This window comes from Channa argus, chromosome 9 (genome assembly GCF_033026475.1).
Source record: "Channa argus isolate prfri chromosome 9, Channa argus male v1.0, whole genome shotgun sequence".
NCBI lineage: Eukaryota > Metazoa > Chordata > Actinopteri > Anabantiformes > Channidae > Channa > Channa argus.
In genome coordinates this window covers 11,206,724-11,225,709 of record NC_090205.1, presented here as the reverse complement: position 1 = coordinate 11,225,709, position 18,986 = coordinate 11,206,724, and the positions used below count along the sequence as shown (strand labels likewise).

General features: G+C 39.8%; 1 protein-coding gene across 11 annotated transcripts in view; it reads right to left on the bottom strand.

Moving 5' to 3' along the window:
• The window catches only part of il1rapl1a (interleukin 1 receptor accessory protein-like 1a), a 146,740-nt gene that overhangs the window by 96,524 nt on the left and 31,230 nt on the right, over positions 1-18,986 (bottom strand). The window contains exon 1 of one of the 11 annotated variants that reach the window (XM_067516683.1): positions 5,276-5,423. The exons of the other annotated variants lie outside the window; for them this stretch is intronic. Within the exon in view, the coding sequence (XP_067372784.1) occupies positions 5,276-5,294 (19 nt within the window). The 5' untranslated portion in view covers positions 5,295-5,423. Of the gene's footprint in view, positions 1-5,275; positions 5,424-18,986 lie in introns of those variants that run through there. 11 annotated transcript variants of the gene reach the window in all.

The window sequence follows — 18,986 nt, the reverse complement described above, 5'->3', positions numbered from 1 at the left end:
TTCCTTACGAATTAAATGTATATACATACATATATGAATTTTATATACATTAAAAAAAATTAATTCCTGATTAAAGCTTTGCATAATGCATATGGCGACTTTAGTCTGAAACAACAGACGAAGAAGAGGAAATATATGTCTCAAACACAAACCAAAAACAAATAATAGTTATGGGTGAATAAGAAATGTGATTTTTAATCAAAGTGAGGGTGGAGAGCAGTGGGAGCCATGACCCATCCATCCATCCAGTCAGTAAAGTCAAATCTCCAGTGAGAACTGGTATTTGGGGCCAGAGGAGCTAATGACACAGTGCCCCAAGGCTTAGACACACACATGCGCGCACACGCACACACAAACACACGCGTTACTTCACGGGACATTAAAAGGACTTCTAGTGATGTTTTTGAATTTAACAACAGATGCTGTATAACCAGACCACGATGTGGTAAAAAAAACAAGCCAAAACACTTATGATAGAAAAGCTCAACTGGGAGTTGAAAAGCTTGAAAAAGACGCACTGAATACTGTATTCGCATGCATATGTATGTGTGCAGGGTATGCGAGTACTCTCTGACCATACTTCCTATAGTTTATGTACTACACTATGTGAGAGGATAAATGAGCCAGTGCTGAAGATGAAAGAACATATTCAGCAAAGATGAGTATAAGCCTGGTTCATTAATAATGCAAAAACAATTACCCCCATTATGATAGTGCCCTAGTTTAAAGACACCCTATATGAGCATGTGTGTTTGCTTGCCAGCTTTTGCATGCTTCTGTGTGTGTGTAGTGTGTAAGTAAAATGGATTCCTTAAGTGATTATTCATTCTCCTTTATAGCCATAAAAAAAAGCCTCACGGCTTCTGAGAAATCTGCACAGCTTGTGTGTGCATGTGCATACAGGGAATGTGTGTGCTTTGGTGCATCTTCATGCATGCACAGAAACAGGAGGGAACAAGAATAGATGAAAAGTACAGAACAGTCAGATAGGCAGACTCGTCTGATGCGCTCCTCTAAAGTATTTATGTAGCTTGAGATTTCTGTCCCTGATTCGGAGGCCAATTAAAGCTCTTCTCTAAATGAATGTGCTTGTGCAGAAGCCAGGAGTGAAAACAGCAGCAGTCGGCAAAACAGAGAAGATAACGCTGCAACTCTGCTACTCAATCGTACCGCCCATGTTTCATTAAACAACTTGTCCATATGCACAATAAGTACATGGAGAAACAAGAGACATTAAGAATACATTTCATACTCCACGGATGCAAACTGGTAATAACAAAGCATCATGTGTTTATTAGCTATGGATGTGCTGAAATTATAAATTACCCCCGGTGTTTGAAACAACCTAAGTCCTCTGATACTAACCTGCTAGCCAGGAATTAAAGCAATCCCCTTAACGTCTGAAAGTGCTGAATTATTCATCAGCTCACCAATATAGGGAGGATAAGGCCTTTGGGTGGGCACTTGTAAGACAAATGACGCAGATGCTATAAAGCACTGCTCTCCAGTGGCACACACATTAGTCTCATGAGGGTACCTCACAAAACATCCTGGAAAGAATAGAAGAAGAACCGTTTCTGGAAAAAAATGAATGCAGCGACAGGAATGAACCGAAATTCGACAGTCTAACATAACATGGATTCCTCCTCACTTTGTCTCGGGGCTTCATGCTCTCCCCCGGCCTGGAGAGCAGGGAAGGCAGTGCATGTGTGGCAGCTTTAAATAGGAATTAGCAGCATTTCATTGTAATAGTGATTGAATATAGGTCCCTGGGGTGGGTCTGCTCATTGTTACTAGGACTTGTAAATCTACAGTAATCCTCTCAGAGCGGACCAGAAGCACACATACAAACACACAAAAACACACATACAAACATACGCAGAAATACTGTACATACTGTAAATGCCTAGTCATTTATTGGCAGAATAAAATATGACCAAAAAAAAAACATCATCCACTAGACACCCTTATTCATCACATATGTCCCGCATGGGGCAGTTATTATTTTTCAATTCTATACATCTGTCACAAAATCATAGTCAGAACCCTGTACCCAAAGTTGCTTCTTGTAATGAATATGAACGACTATGTTACCCATAGTTCAGTTCCTTATACCAACAACTGTCCATACTGTACATTCCTTAACTTTTGGCCTCCACCCACTCATCCACCCACACAAACACAGAGAAACACTGTTGGTGGAGAGTGCAGAACTAGCTCGCAGCTTGCTGACTCTGTCTCTTGCCAGCTTCATGCGGCCGGGGTCCACTGTTCTCTGCACTTTACTTTTACTTAATTTTTTTTTTTTTCCAAATCTAGCATCAGTTTATGAGCCTCATGAAGTCCTGCACAAATGGTGCATTAGTCAAGGTTGGTAAGCACTTTTATTGTAGTTACCACTTGTTTACAGTTTTATGGTCCTTGTTCAGCACACGGTAAAGCCACTGTTTCAGTACAACCATAGTAAGTTAATCCCTGCCTGTTATAGAGGTTTGTTCACAAGCCCAGTATTCAAAGATGATACACTAAATTTCTCCCGAGGTTTCTGAACTTTTTATAAGGGACCATGAAGAATATAAAACACTCTTTTCATTTTCTGCATTGTTCTAGAGGTAGCTTAAAGCTAATATTCTCAAAATCTTTTAGAGTATGAATATCTTAACATAAACAGAATGGAAAGACGAAGCTGGGGTTGACTGGCAGCCAACTTTAAGAACAAATAATGGAAGGAAAAAACAAAAGTGGTAGAGAAATTGGAATCTAAAGTAAAATCCCTGCATTTAAAATGTCACCTAAAACTCCAACGTACAAAAAAAACACTCTAGTCCTCCCACACGTCCCCCTCCCTGGTGTGATACACTCCACCCAGACCCTCCCCTACACATGTGTCATGTTCACTGTCTCAGCTGCAGGAATCTGGAGCTTTCTGTCTGGTGAGTCACGCGCAGCAATGTCTTTCCAACAACCAATACACATACCAGCTATAATAGGAATAGTGGTCCAAATTGTGGCAATATGGTGTTGGAGCGGTTAAGGCTGCCATCTCACAGCTACAGAGTCCCCAGTTCGAATCTGACATCAAATTGCCTGTAGGTGTGAATGTAAGTGTGAATAGTTGTCTGTATGTGTATGTCTCTTTGTGTTGGCCCTGCAATGGACTGATGGCCTTAAGAAGAAGGTTAGATGATTAGAAGAAGGTGACATACTGTAGTTTTAAGTAAGAAATACAGTACAGTAGAGGGGCAGCAAAAATCTAATCACTCAAAATACACAAGTTCCTTGTACTCAAGAGTACTTGACTCAATGTTCATAGTTAGTTAATTCAATGAATAGCATTTAGTAACTGCAACAACTATTTGAGTTGTTTTCTTATTGTCATTTCTAATGTGCATTATCATGCATTTAATTCAAATATATAAGGATATAATAGCTCCAGTAGTTGTCCATCCTCACACCCCACTGTCACATTTATGCTCATGGACTCATTTGAGCCCACAGACACACAGAGCCAGGACACAAGCCCGCACTGAGAAATTGAGGCTGCTGCTCTCAGGCATGCACTGTATATACTTTTCTCACATTTAAGCATACAGTGGGTAAAAGTTCCTATCTGGTGCAGAGTAGGTGTTGTGGAAATAAATATTTTATACTAGAATCTAATTGCATTTTGTGGCCCTGAGCACCCTACCAGACAATCTGCAATACCGCTCTAATGGCTATGCTCTTGAAATGGAGTGCACACATACACAAAGACACTCAGACACACACAAACATGATATCTGGTTTATAGACTCAGCCTTTGTGAAACTCACACATCTCTATTCTGTCTTTGTACACCAGTGGACCCATATATGTTAGGTCTACGGGTCTTGTAGCACTGCATGATTATACATATGGTATGTGTGGCTGTCTACATATTCAGCAGAGGCTCTGGGGGAGTTTCTGAAGCATACAGTCATGTCACAGATGGCTGAGTACGCCCTTTCTGTTTCTGCCTATTGACCGGAATGGCCTTGAACATCCCAGATGAGAGGGTTTTGAGGTTGGGCAAACAAGTCCTCCAACCTAAAGGACCATATACTGTAGTAGAGTGCAGTTTTCCCTACCATCTTATATTACCTATTAAAGTGTTACATAAGTTAATCTCCCTACTGGTAAAGGCGAGGCCAACCCTGGTTGTTATGGTTATAATAATAAAGACGCAGTCACTGTTTGGATAGGTTGGGCCAGAGAAAGAATTTGGTTAGGTTTAGAAAACATAAGGCAAAATTAGATCAGTGCATTTGTACATCACTAAGGGATATGCAGTATGTATTCTACAAAGATCAATCATTCAGCCTCATGAACTAACACACGATCAAGCACTGAGATAGCTAAAGCCTGTTTGGGCTGCAGGCCACAGAGATTAAGTATAGTCTTCCAATGATGGCCTCACCAACAAGCGCCAGAGCCAGACTTGTATAATCTGAGAGAAAGACCAAATCAATATCCACTACAGGATCCAGAACACTGAGATGAGGGTTTAACCCACTCAACAGAGCCTCAAAAAGCTTTATCAACCTCAAAGCCCAACTACCAGACAAATCCAATGCCCTCGATTCTAACAAGGAAATCAGAATAATCAGGACACAGGTTCGCCTTCGTTTTATTACTTTGTCTTTTAATATGGGCTGATAGAAAGTGTAGAGAGCAGCTCCTAGACTTGAATCTCACTCAACACACACACACACACACACACACACACACACACACACACACACACACACACACACACACACACAGCAAAACAAACAAAACAGTCATGGTCAAACATATAAAGGCCAACGTGCTAAAGCAAAAGATCTCAAAACACTAAACAATACAGTCCATAGTGAGTATATTGCTACTAAACTCTGCTGCATTCCTGCCTGTGTCCAAGCCTACTGCAGGGCTGCTGAGGACCATAGAAATCCCTTTAGAATTACCCAGTACAGCTGTGTGTGTATCGTATCACAGTCACAGGGTGGGCTCAGTGCAGCGCAGCACTATGATTTTCTGCTGCTGCACAGACACCATTTACATATGAATAAATATGAGGAAAAATCAAATAAATAAAAGGACAGCAGTGAAAAATAATCCTGTTAAAGATCAAACAGCAGGCTCCCTTTCCCCTCCTCCTGCCGTTCTGTCTTGCCTCAATTTTTCTCCAATTTATACTTTATTCCTTAGCTTGTCTGTGCTCCCACCTTTCTCTCTGTTTCCTCACTTTCTACATTTGTCTTGCAGGCAACTATACCTTCACTTTCAATATTCATTCTGGGCTGTCCTCGTCCTCTTTCTCTCCATCATTTGTCCCTTTTTCGCCATCTTCTATCTCCTTTTCCATTTCTTGGCCATATCTTTAATCTTGCTCTTCCGCCTTGTCCCCTGTCCAACACTCGCCGTCCCTGCCCTCCCTCTCTCTGCAGAACGAAATGGAGATTAATGAAGGGAGGAAGATGTGTCTGTCATCCAGACAGTCAGATGCTGCCACCTCAGTCAGTAATGTACTGGATCTATTCAAAACACACCAGGGGAAGCTCTGTACTAATACTGGGAAAAACTACAGATTAGCCGTCTACTCCTATTTAGATGATATGTAAATACTAACCATACCACCAGAGCAGAATTCCTTTCTGCAGCGATATTGAGTAGTTGGTATATGGATTTTCTCTCCTCTCTCTCTCTCACTTTTATTCTATCATTGTATGATATTCAGAGCACACCCCAGTGTCTCATTTCCTCCCTAAGTTTAAATCCTGACAAGTGACGGCCGCTCGCTGCTCACACGCCAGTCAAAGAGCTCTGATAAGCCCCGCAGGAAATTGACTCATATTTTAGAGCTTCATCTCCCACATCACATCATTCCACCACACATCATGCCCTTGGTTAGAGGTCAAGCAGCTTTAACTAATCTCATATGCAAATTTGCACATGTGACTATGAAGGTGATGTATTAACCATGTCCATAATTCATGAGCCAGTGACACATTACGCTGAAGTATGAACGCAGTTTTATACTTACACTAGCACATATCACCATCTTACAATTTCTTAGTGCCGTAAATGCTGAGGAAAAAACACAATAGAGATCTTAAAAGCAAAAGTAAGGTGTCATTTGTGTGTTTAGTAGATGTGTGGTAACATGTTGCATGCTGCATGCAATATTTAGCATCGATAGTATGCTACATACTTGCTTGGTTGGCTTCTCAACATTGTCTAACCTTTCACTTGTTATATTTTCATGACATTACCATGGTGATGATGTCATTCGTGTGTGTGTGTGTGTGTGTGTGTGTGTGTGTGTGTGTGTGTGAACAGGGGCAGTGTTCTCATCACAACAAAACTATACAAATTGATTCAATTAAAAACAAACATTCTGATGAAGCTGATACATTTACTCACAAGGTAATTACAAGCATCAATTAAAACCCATCCACAAACAGGCCTGCGAATGCCACGTTTAACTCCACAATCAGCTGCGTAATCCCATACACACTTATCAAGGCTCACATCGACTGTGTGAATTAGCAGCTGTGCCATATACTTGTCTATTTTTTGTGCTCCTTCTCTCAGCCTGACTGGATGGTGCTTTCAAGGCGCAGACATGTCCTCTGGAGTTTTTCTGCAGTGGTGTGCACAGCAGCCTGGGGAACACAGCAGGGGGACTGGGCTCATTTGACTCAACCACTGGTGAGAAAGAGGCAGAAAACTGACAGGCTGGCATACACAGCTGGGACTGCAGTTAAGTCTACAGGAAGACTCCTGTGAAGATATGCTTGACGGAACTGGAACATGAATTACATGAAAGTGTTTGCCCAGTTAAAAGCGATTTCTGCATCTGTTTCCAAATTTACAATAAAATAAGAGTTTTATCAGATGGAGCGAGCTGAAATTAAACGCACAGATCGAGCTTGGATAGGTAAAGATAAAAGGCTACAGGAAGAGTCGCAGAACATGGCGTGATTTGTCCTTTTAACCTCCCATCTGTAATTAAAAAAGAAACTGTGACGTCTATGTGCTTTTGAACAACTGTTCTTTCATATCGAAGCAATTTTCTCACAACCCTCCTCCTGCTCGTTTTTCTCCAAAATGTCACAGCAAGAATCAACATCATTAATTGTCATGGAGTGATCTCTTCATGCTACACCCCCCACCTCCTGTTCTTTTTTCTCTACATGTCTTCATCCTAATCAGCCTGAGGGTGATGCCTGTGTTAAGTTTGCTCATCTGTGACTCTTACATGGCAACTGCTGAGATCCTGAATCCAACTCGCATAATGTACACACACACATATAGCAGTTATGAAAGTCATAACAGTACAACCATATAAAGTAATATAAAACAATAGCTCCAACAATAACTCTGTGTCTGGTAATTGTTGTTGGTTATAGTAAAGCTTAACTATGACCTTTTTCAACACAAGCATCTTGTATAACTGGATGTTTTTTCATTATTACGCATACTACAGGTAATCACAATAAGAAAATGAGCAATTCACCTAAAGGACAGAACATGGTACTGAACAAGTCTTAAGAACGATAAAAGAAATGTAAGTTACAACACACAGTACTCCAATAAACTATCCATTTACAACATCATTACTGATCTGGTAACAGATGTCACAACACAAAGGGCGGCATTAGCGTGAGTGTATTGTTTTAAGTACATAACCAGCAAGACCTATTACACGTCCAAATGCAGCACAGTTGCCGCATGGTGCTCAATTGCACTGCAGAAAAATCCGATTCAAATTTTTGCTGCTGGACGACCTTGCTTTTTTATGACATAACTCTTTGGCTTGGTAGAACAGCCTCATTCAAATGGATGAGGGGAATGTGTTTTGTTTCTCACAGACAGTCAGCATGAATGCAGTCTGACTTTGAGCACAATGAGTGACTGTAACGATTATAGGTTCATTCCTTCATAAAGTTATTGGGATTCAGTGGCTGTTTGTGGATCACTTCAAAATCAGTCCGATCTTTTAATTGCTTGCATTGCTTGACCCAGTGCACTTCCCATATTTCAATTATGAAGGTATTCAGTGTACTATTGACACAAGTGATGGACCACAAAAAAAAAAAAAAAAACACACACAAAAAAAGTGACAGCAAGTTGAAATCTTCCAGAAACTGAGCCACAACTTTCTCAAGACAGAAGGTGGGACATTCATCGACAGCAGGAAGATTAACACCTCTTGTAGCCTTTGAAACACTTATTACAATTATCTGTTCTCTACATGAAGAATTAATTGAGGCAATGCCTGCTAGCATCACAGTCCAACCCTTATTCTTGTGCACAGAAGAACAGAATTACTGGCCTTCTGTTCAGACAGAAAGCAGAGAGGAAATGTCAGAAATGTCTCTTAATTTAATAACTAATTTACTACTGTGGCTTTGGGGTAAACTAGAGTCTGAGTGCATTTCTATACTATCTTCCTGTATTTCCTGTCTTTTACTCGACATACACTTTAAGGTCATTCATATGCTAATATTCCTATTTTAATTCCTTTTTGCCCTCCCCTTTACTTGCAGTGCTCACATTCTCATCCATCCTGTTCATATCAGCATTGCTTTTATTCCCCTCCCCCATCCTCCTTCTCTCATCTTCCCCTCCTCTTTTGATCTGTGAGCTGAATTATTCCATCTTACCCAGGCTTTTAATTCTCTTGATTGAGCCAATTACCTTCTGGCTGAATCAATGTGAGAAAGATAATGATTTAAATGGCTGCCGGATAAAGCCATATAACCACTTCAAGTGGTGCAAAAGAAAAGGGGCGGGGGAGGTGAAAGGGAAGGAAAAGGAGGAAAAAGCAAAGGAAGGTGGTTTAGCAGAGGGGGGGAAATGATTATCCTCTCTTTCACACAACTGCGCATGATTCAGCATGTACATTTAAGTGCTTCATCTTTTGTCAATGCCTCTACCTGCTGCATGCTACAATGCAAAACCATGCAAGGGACATATCCTGTGCCAACCCAGTTTCCTCCAGATTATCTAAAATGTATGGGCTCTGAGGAAACTGGGTCAGTATGATCCGAAATGGTGCCATCATAGCAGAAAACCCACTAAGTCAATATCGTCACTTGCTTGTCATCCTAATCTCACATGCACCTCTAGTTCATATAACATGTGCAACTCTAAACACACACATTTATAAACTGCACATGTGCACACACTAAAACACACAGTTATCTCCATCATTGCAACGTGTCATCTTTTGTTGAGTGAGCTGTCCCACCCTATTTGTCCTACCGCCTTCATCCTCCTATCTATTATTGATGTAATGGAGCATTGTATCTAAATGTAGCTCTGCCTGTGACAACGGATTCAGCCCACAGGGAACCAGGTCAACGGCTGTGAGTACCTACTGGGTTCGCTTTGGGGCTTTGGAGTGAGTGAGGAAATGGATAAATGATTGGGCAGGTGGTTATCTTGGGCTCGGATTTGGCCTGACACAGATATGTATGTGGCAAAGAAGTGTCTCCTCGCGGGCATCATCTAAAACCATTTTCAGCTGCAGAATATGATTTTTTTAAGTATAGCTCAACTTTATAATAAAGGTGTCCATTAACTAAATGTTCCTTATAGAATTATTCATATTTGGTGAGTTGACATGTTAGGATGTAAAGAAAGAAAAGTGTTCAGTTTCTGTCAGCGTGCATCAGTCGGGAATTCACCGTGTTTTGTCATGACATTTTTTAAGTCATGACAACACTGCATCTCATAGTGAATCACCTAATAAATGTTGTCATTAGTTGCACTTTGTATTGAGTACATGAGTGTTGAGTGCCTTGGCTATATAAGATTCCTCTTAACTAACATGTTATAAATTACAAATGTTTTGCTAGATATTTGTAATTTCACCAATGCAGTTGCCATATAAAACGTTGAAAAGGTTAGAAGGACTGGAACTGATTGGATTATTGTGCCGCTGTGTTTTTAATCTTTTTTTAATTACTGTGTAAGATAAAAATGTCTTAAGTGACCAAGTCTAAGGTTGATGGTGTGAGTTGAAACAAGCATTTAGTACATGAGACCAAGGTCACATCAATCCTAAAAAAGCAGGGCAGGTCTAAAAGGGAATTAAAGCTTCAGTATGTAAATTAAACCTTTTAATTTCTCTGATAATTTTCGTAGACATATGCTCCAAAATCTTTATGCGGAGAGGTCCAGTCAAAGGCTTCACTAACCCTGTCTCACTGAAAAGCCTGTCTTTTCAGATGAGGCCAAATATTTCAGCGTCTCTGCTATGATCAATAATGGGCAGAACATGGTGTAGTGCAACAGAGTGTAGCAGAGCAGGGAGAAAGAGGGCTATGCAGAGCAGAGTGGGTGGATTTCATGTCTTGTGCTATCGCTACTGTAGCTTGATTCCTAAAAGTTGCATAATGTAACGTATATGTTCATACAGAACTCAAGCTACATAATCAACCAGCACAGTGTTTTAAGAAGTCAAAATTGAAATATGGACAGAAGATTGCAGGTCATTGCTTTTTATCAAGAGGTTGTTCGAAGGTTGAGTTGTGTGTGAGAGGATTACTGTAGCAATAAAGGACAGAAGACTAATGTCTGGCCCCAAGATACAAAGGGGCTAAATTAACCAATGGCCTGCCAATGGCCAATCCTTACTTAATTAGCACTGTTTTTAATTACTCAAAGCAAATGCAGTGAATGACAGCAGTAATTAGCTTAGTGCTCCATCTCTTGTGTGTACCCTGTCGTACTCCTTTTGCTTGTTGTACAGTGTTCTTTTCTCAGCATTAACTCATGGAGACCTGAGTAAATTATCAGTTCAGTGCTTCTGTGTAGTTACTTAGTCCTTTCAAGAAGGTGACAGTACCTACAGACAAAGGCACACAGGGAAAAAGAAACCAAAATACCAAAATTAAAGGAAGAAGACGGTCAAAGGGTCACAGGTTTGATTCTATATGATCTCTCAACACAGTTATTTTTTAAATTATTAAAATTCAAAATACTTAAAACTAAACAGCATTATTATGCTCACTGTGTTTACCATCCTGTTGTACAGTCAGGACAGAAGTAGACCCAAAAGAGTTAACTGACAAGAAAAGGTCAATGGTCAAAGGGGGACCCCGGTTTGGGTTCAGACCCAAAGAGGCATGTATCCAGACCGTGTGTTCCATGTCAAGTCTTAGTTTGAAGAAACCGTTTAAGAGGCACAGCATTGCCATCTTGGCAGAACTGTGTGTGTTATGCGTGATCCCAAGACTCAGAAGTAGTCAGTGATAGCTTGTTATCTTAAGCTGAGTTCCTATTATGGTGAAGGGAAACATATATCTCTGGTAAAACAGACTTCATTTCCTCCAGAATCTGCCCCAGAGTTACAGCACATAGAGTGGCAGAAACAGGTGCTTTGACCCAGCTTTACTTGCCCTACTACAAACATTAAGCACAGTAAAAATGCTCTGCTATGGTCGTAAAAATGTAGATCAAATTAAATCTCTGCACCTGAAATTGTGATTTGGGTGTCAAAAACAAACAATAAAAACATGACTCCTGCACGGTCTTGGTCAAGTTGTAATATAGTTGATATTTATTTATTTATTTAATTTTGTTTAAGACTTAAAACTCATGAAAATCCACCAGTAAGAAAATGCATGATGTTTTCAAAGCTATTAAATAATCAAATCAAATAATCTGGATTTAAATATGAAATAAAACAGTTGTGATTATGATTTTTGCCATAAGCAGCCCTATACTCAACAATGTCACATTGTTTAACTCTAAAATGTAAATCTGCTACCTGATTGCTAGCAAAAACATTTAGGTGCTAAACCCACGTGGGAGCATGATGTTACAGCAGAGGATTTAAATAATTGAGCTACTTCTGCTGTGTGATGTGTGTAAAATGTGCAACTCTACTTTGTCAATTTGCAGTCAGTTTGGAGAACACACGTAGTTTTTCTGCGACGGCTTGACAGAAAGTGATTTAATAAAGTCATAGAAACAGATTTACATACTACTTTTGTTTGGTGAGGCAGATTCTGAAAGCTGTGATTACTCGAGCAGAATGGCCAACACTGTGCTAACAAGGGTGGAGCTCAGCTCTGGTGGGCTACAGCCCAGTTTAACCCCTACTATTAAAAAAAAATGAATGGTAACCTTGATTGGTCTTAAGCACAAGTATATTAAATTATTTGCATATACATTCACTATACATCTAATATGTGCTGACAATGTGAGCTTTAACTTACCCTGAACTATGACCAGGGTGTGTGTAGCAGTGGCTTTAAGTCTGTATGCTCCTTAAACAGTCTGTCAGTAGACGTTTTAGCTTAGCATTTACATAATTATATAAGTTATATTAAAGTAAATTGTTCTACATGAAATTATAAATAGTTTCCATAAGGCTGTGGTATTTGGTGATTAACAATGTTAATTTTTTTATTAGTTGGCTTAATATTCTAAACACCATATTGATGTACAACTTTTATTTGTGTTCTATGTGTATCACTTCTCATTTCTGTGTTACAGTGTAGTTAACAAGTAATTCGTTTTTGACACTGCCTGTATTAAGTAATCTAAGTAACCGTGTGCCCTCATCTGTAATGGTTTTAATTTGTTTTATCATGATTCTGCTGGCCATATTTTTATCTAAAATATATATAAATATTTCATGTTGCTCAGTTGGTAAAGTGGCCGCCTACCGCCCATAGTGTCAGAGGTTTGCGCCCCGCTCTTCCCAACCACATGTGGAAGTGTCTATATATATATATATATATATATATATATATATATATGACATAAGTTAAGCAACTACTGACAGATCAAATAGTTATAATTAACAAAAGAAACATAAACTATAACTGTGATAACATGTAGTTGTGTCAGCAGATAGGACCTCAAGAAACACCAGGAGTGAAAGAAACCATTTGTTTTCTTCTAAGTAGATACAAGAATGTGTCCCAAATGCTGAAATTGTCACAAGAAAAAGTACCAGCACTGTTTGCACTTTGTTGGTAGTTGGCATAAATTGCACATGAAATGTGATCTGATCTTCACCAAATTAACAAATACCAACACAATAACACGATTATTTAAGCTGATAAAACCCAGGCATTATCTTTCATGTCTTTATTGGACTCAATCAATAAACATACAAAGTGATGGTAACATAATGACAACAATAGTCTTCTTATCTCATTAAAGGTCAACTGGAGTCAGGTGGTTGCAAACCTGGAGTCCAATCAATGAAATGAGAATAGAGGTTTGGTTTACAGCTACTCTGACTCTCAGAAACTATCGGTGTGCTATTCACAAGCAACAGCAGCTCATGTGAACCATGGCTCACAAAAAATGTCAAAAGACCTACTATCAAGAGTAGTTGATTTGTATGTAGCTGGAAAAGCGTTATAGAGTAATTTTAAAGACTGATATTCCTCAGTCAAATGTTTGACATGTCATCTATAAATTGACATGATTCAGTACTTTGGCTACTCTCTATAGAAGTGGGTGCCTAGCCAAAGTCAACCCAAAGGCACAACGCAGAATACTCAGTGAGGCATGTTTACAAAAAAATAAAAACTTGATTCATTGGAGTGTGTTAACATCTCTGTTCCCGAGTCACCCGTACGCAAAACATTGAACAGCCATGGTTTTCAATGGCAGGATGCCACAGAAGAAGCCATTGCTCTCCAAAAACAACATTGCAGCATGCCTGAAGTTTGCCAACGAACACCATGATGCTGCACAGCACTAACAATAAAATGTCTTGTTTTGGAAGAACACACAGCAATATGAATGGCATAAAACCTAACATACACACCCAAATCAATTATTCAATAAATCCCAAATTTCCACCTGGACCACTTGCTATTGTGGAGGAGTTTATCCAGGTATCCTACAGGATAATGTCAGGGTGGCTATCTACAAGCTGAACCTCAGAAGGAGCTGGGTGGTGCAGCAGAACAATGACCCTGAACGCTGAAATCAATCTAGTACAGAATGGCTTTGCAAAAGCAAAATCCACCTATTGGAGATGCCCAGTTAGAGTTCAAACCTTAAGCCAATAGAGAAGCAGTTAAATGACCTAAAAAGAACCCTTCACAGCAAATGCCCTAAGAATATATGTGTAGCTGTGCTGATTCAGCTCTGCATGAAACAACAGTTTAAAATTCCTGCTAAATGAGCAGGTCTAATCCACATCTACAGGAAGCTTGAGATTATTGCTCCCAAAGGTTGTTCAACCCTTTAATAAAACACAGTTTCCATTACTTTTACTAACATCACTTTGTATGTTAAAAAACAGCAAATTGCAAACAGTGCTATCACGTTGTCTTGCAACTGTATTTAAATCCGTCATTGAAACGCGCCTTCCTTCTGTTATTAAATCCATAAAAGAGAAGAGGAGTGAGTGAGTAAGAGAGTAAACAATAGCACCTGATTCGACTTGTGTTGTTGTAAGAAAGAAGCAGGATGAGAGAGACTTAGGCATAGTAGAAGTATGGAGCTATTTACTTTCTTTGTTACAAAACACATCCACAAACACAAAAGTACACTTGAAAGTTCAACCTCAGTGTTTAAAACAACATTATATTGATTGTTTCAGAGATTTAGACGAAATAATAATAAAATAAGAAAAGATTAATTCAATTATGAAACAACTCATTAGTTGCAACTTGAATTTGTGTATTATTGCGTAATATTTTTACATCCTTAATCGAGTGTGGATAGTGGAAGTAAATGTAGAGATAAATCTCCTTTTTTGTGAAATGAGGCTGATACCATTAAGTAAGTGTTTAAAAAGTAAATCTAAACTCCTCCTCTTACATTCCAAAGCAATTTTTGTCTTCCAATAATTCAGGGCTCATTCACGTCATGTTTAATCCTGTTTTGTCTCCCACCCAAACTCTTAGTTTCTGTCCACTCTGCGACTTCAGTCTGTCCACTCTTTTAACACATCTATTCTCTACTACTGTAGTAAATATCGCATTGCCTGCTTCCCAGTTCCTCACGATACCCAACTTCTCAGCATGTCCCTCAGTCCCTCTAAGCTCCTGCCACGCGACCTTAGATGGCACCATTCCTGTCATATTGTCACATTACAGGAGATCAGATGCTAATGGCTACACTGCTAATCCAGCTGCCGGCAAGCCTGGACCAGTGTCCATATCCGCTCTGCCCAGCTCTGAAACAGCTGTGCCTTCCTCAGTCACGCCAATGATGCACCAGGGATCACAGACATAGAGCAGGCAGACTGTTGGTGGGAGGACTGGCTGTTAAAATGGAGGCCTAGAGATATACAGCATTGGACTGCAGGAAAGAAATGTGGTGGACAGGAGGGACCTGGAACGGAGTAAAGCTACATGTAGAGCTGAAGATACTGGCCAGAGGCAGCAAGTAAAGGAAACAAACTTTAAGGTCATGCAAAGACGTCTGATGGGTGTAAAGAGAATAACACTAAATAACATTTAGAAGTTCAAACAAAGACATTGTGCTGAATGAGAGTCAGAAAGAACCAGACAAGCTCAGGATTCACTAGAGAGAGGCAGATACAACCAGTAGCTTATTGAGCTGTGGATGTGAATGAGCCTTGGCAGGCAATTATGGTCATTACTGTCTCTTACAATCTTTGTGAAATAGAAATGTCTTATTCTATGGGAAGCAGGGAATGTACTTAAGCTCCAGAGCATTTGGTGTTTGTTGTGAAGTTGTTCCAACAGCTCTCCCATCCATTAGAGGAGGAAAATCGGTTTGCCTATAATCTAAGTATAACACCACTTATCAAAAATTTAAAGTGAATTAAAACCCCCTGCTTTTCAATAAAACATCTGCCCGAAAGCACCATCACATTAGAGAAAAGTAGGCATTCGGCTACTTGAAAATAATTCAGCTAATTTGGCTGAAACCATGGGTTCAATTATTGAAACCTACAGTACAAGAGCAGGGGATGGAGAGGGACACAGAAGTGGACTGAATACATGATCAGGGATACAAGGGCTTTTTCAGGAGCAGTGGCGTATGTGCAGAGGAGGCATCCTTCACCTTTTCCCCTTTAGTATTACACTCCAATGCACCACACATTCGTGCCCTCAGACAAATAGACACACACGCACACACACACACACACAAATGATGAGCTTTAGATGGGGTTGATAAAAGCCTCTCCTCTGATACTAACAAATTTTGTGTGTGCATGTGTGTGGTATTTAAGGGAACTGTGGGCATGATGGATGGTAACAGCAGGCAGATGTCCTGTTAATAGATGAGTATAGTGCATCAAGATCAACTAAGAATCACACAGAGCTATGATACGGACTGAAATGCCCTGTTTAATTTATTGGTGTGCTTGGGGACAAAATCAAATTGAAAACAGTTTTCAGCAAATTAAATTCCAAATTGAAAAATGAATAACCAAAAATTATGGGTTATACATTCAGGAATCAGAGGATTGCAAATATTAAAATTGTCATGAGAGTTGAGATACAGACAGCAGCCCCTGCATAAACACTCAGTCTCATCTCAATCTTCCACTGTGTAAAGAGGGAAACCTTTGACCCCCATTCTCAAACAGAGCAAAGTTTGGAGAGTGGATGCAGAGCCTGAGTACTCAGCTCTTGTGTATACAGTGGTTCGTCTCCTGTCTGTGTGTTTACCTTTCAATAGACTATGAGATGTGTCTATTACAGTGAAAGCCCTTGTGTTACAGTGGTATTTGTTTTCCATTATAATTTACACCCCATTACCAAGATTAGAATTCAAAAGGATACAGTGACATTCCTAATTTAGACAAACAGGCAGATAATGTGTGTGCAGAAGTAGAAAATATGCTACCTGTTGGTAAAATATGTAGAAATGTTGTCATTCCAATGCTTGCACAACACAGAACATCTCTATTTTTAAAGTGAAATGAAAATCTCACAACCGATAACTGCATGTGCCTCTACATTGGCCGTGACAATAATGGCTCCTCATTGCATTAAGACACAGCTTATGTTACAAAGAGACAGCACCAGGTAGCAGCTGGCTAAAGTAGACATTCTTTGAGGAAATTAGCGGTTTCTGGTGTGCTCATTGTGCAGAGGAAACTGCAGAAAAATTTCCTCCTGCTGCGTCTCCAAGTTCACCCTGAGAGGGTTCTGGGCTCTCAGGTAACACACACAACACCAGGGAGAGTTTTCAAATAGAAAAATCCGGAGAACATTTAAATGACAAGAACAGTGATGGAAGAAAGGGGGGAGGCTCTTTCCTGGTATTGTTCGGTCTTTATGCCTTGTTTGAAGAGAGGTTCTTGAGGTCAGAGTGGTTGGGAATGTGTGCTTAGAAGGATGAATGGAAGAAATGCTGTCCATGATTGGCTGAGATTCCCAGAGGAAAATCAGCAAAGCTCGAGGAAGCCCCTGAGCCTAATCTATCATTAGTATTCTAAAGGAACTACAGGGACATGGACAGAAAGACACAAACAGCCACACACACATATATATAGACACAAATGCAAAATACATTTAACACATTTGCCAATAATTTCATAGTTCGAGCAGGAAATAATTATCTCTGGCCTTTTAGACCATTGGTCAGACAAAAAAAGATACAGTATCTGAAGAAACTGGGGTTTAATCAATTTGGTTTTTGATGTTTTTATACCAGACAGCAAATTTAGAAAGGAAGCAAATATAATTGTTTGTTACAGCCCCCATTTAGTCAGTGTAAGATAAACCTGGAGAAAAACAAAAAAATAAAAAATAAAAGCAGGATGGTAATAGAGTCTGTAATACATTAAACTGTCTTATCAGAACATATAGAAAAGAAAAAAAAAGATGTCCGGGCAACAGAAGTTGGCCAGAGTCATATTAAGCACAAACACATATAGAATCAGGCCGATGCACATGACCAGTTTGATCTCACTGGTCCACTGTATGGTAAACACACTGACATCTGCTGCACTAATGAGGGAACCCAGAGCTGTATTGATCACATTCAGTGGACCAGTGGACCTCTGTCAGCCCCTCTAGGTCCACTTTAGACACAGAGAATTAAAGAGAACCCCCACAATCCCTTCTCATTTGCCATTTTATAACCCTCTCACTCATTCCTTCTGTCTCTCCATCACAAATGTTCTCTACAGTAAATTCTTTTAGAGGTTCTCTTTCTTTTTGCACTCCCCCCCCACACACACATCTTTTGTTGCCTCAGCTCCTGTCTTCTTTGCTTTCTTTTCACTTCCATGTATCAACCTCCTTATTTATGTAAATCCATTTGCAGTGAGAATGAAGCTTGTCTAATGTCCTGAACACTGCTGGATTTTATGCCATTTCTTCCAAGTAACGGTAGAATAATGAAAATGTAAATAGTGTTAAGCTGGGTATCTTAAGACAACCTCTTAATGAAGGCAAATAGAGAAGAAAGAGAGGGAGGCATTTTGAGCTTCAAAAGAGTCCTGGCGTCACAGGCTACACCATCGCATATAGCAAACCACTGAAGCATGTGTCTGGGAACCAGCTAGATAGGGAACAATATAGGAATTCAAGATGTGTGGTAAGCGCTGCCTTCAAATGAAGCCCAGAAGAATATCCTTTCAAATGACATTTTAACTGAAACACCATTCACTTGTCTTTTTTTCCCCAGTCTGTTTCTTCAGGCTTTTCCTATGCTTGCCAGTCAATCTCGAGGGAACAATCCTGGGCTGTAATCGGAGATGTTAATCAGGCTTACCTTTGGTCTTGCTCTGATTTGGCTGTCCATTAGAGGAATAAACCTAATGCTTAGCGAACACTGATTGATATCAATATTCCCCCTCTGCCTTGAACACTTGCCTTTTTTTTTTTTTAACACATGTACTTAACCAGGTGAGTGAGAGGACTTGGTTATGTAAGGAGAAATTCAAGAGGGCTTCCCTTGAGATTTGGAGAGAGAAAGTGAAAGAGAAGAGAAAAAGAGATGAACATGCAGTGTGTGAAAGGAGAATACAATGGGAAATGGGGCAGAGAAGGTGCACGAGGGTCATTGGT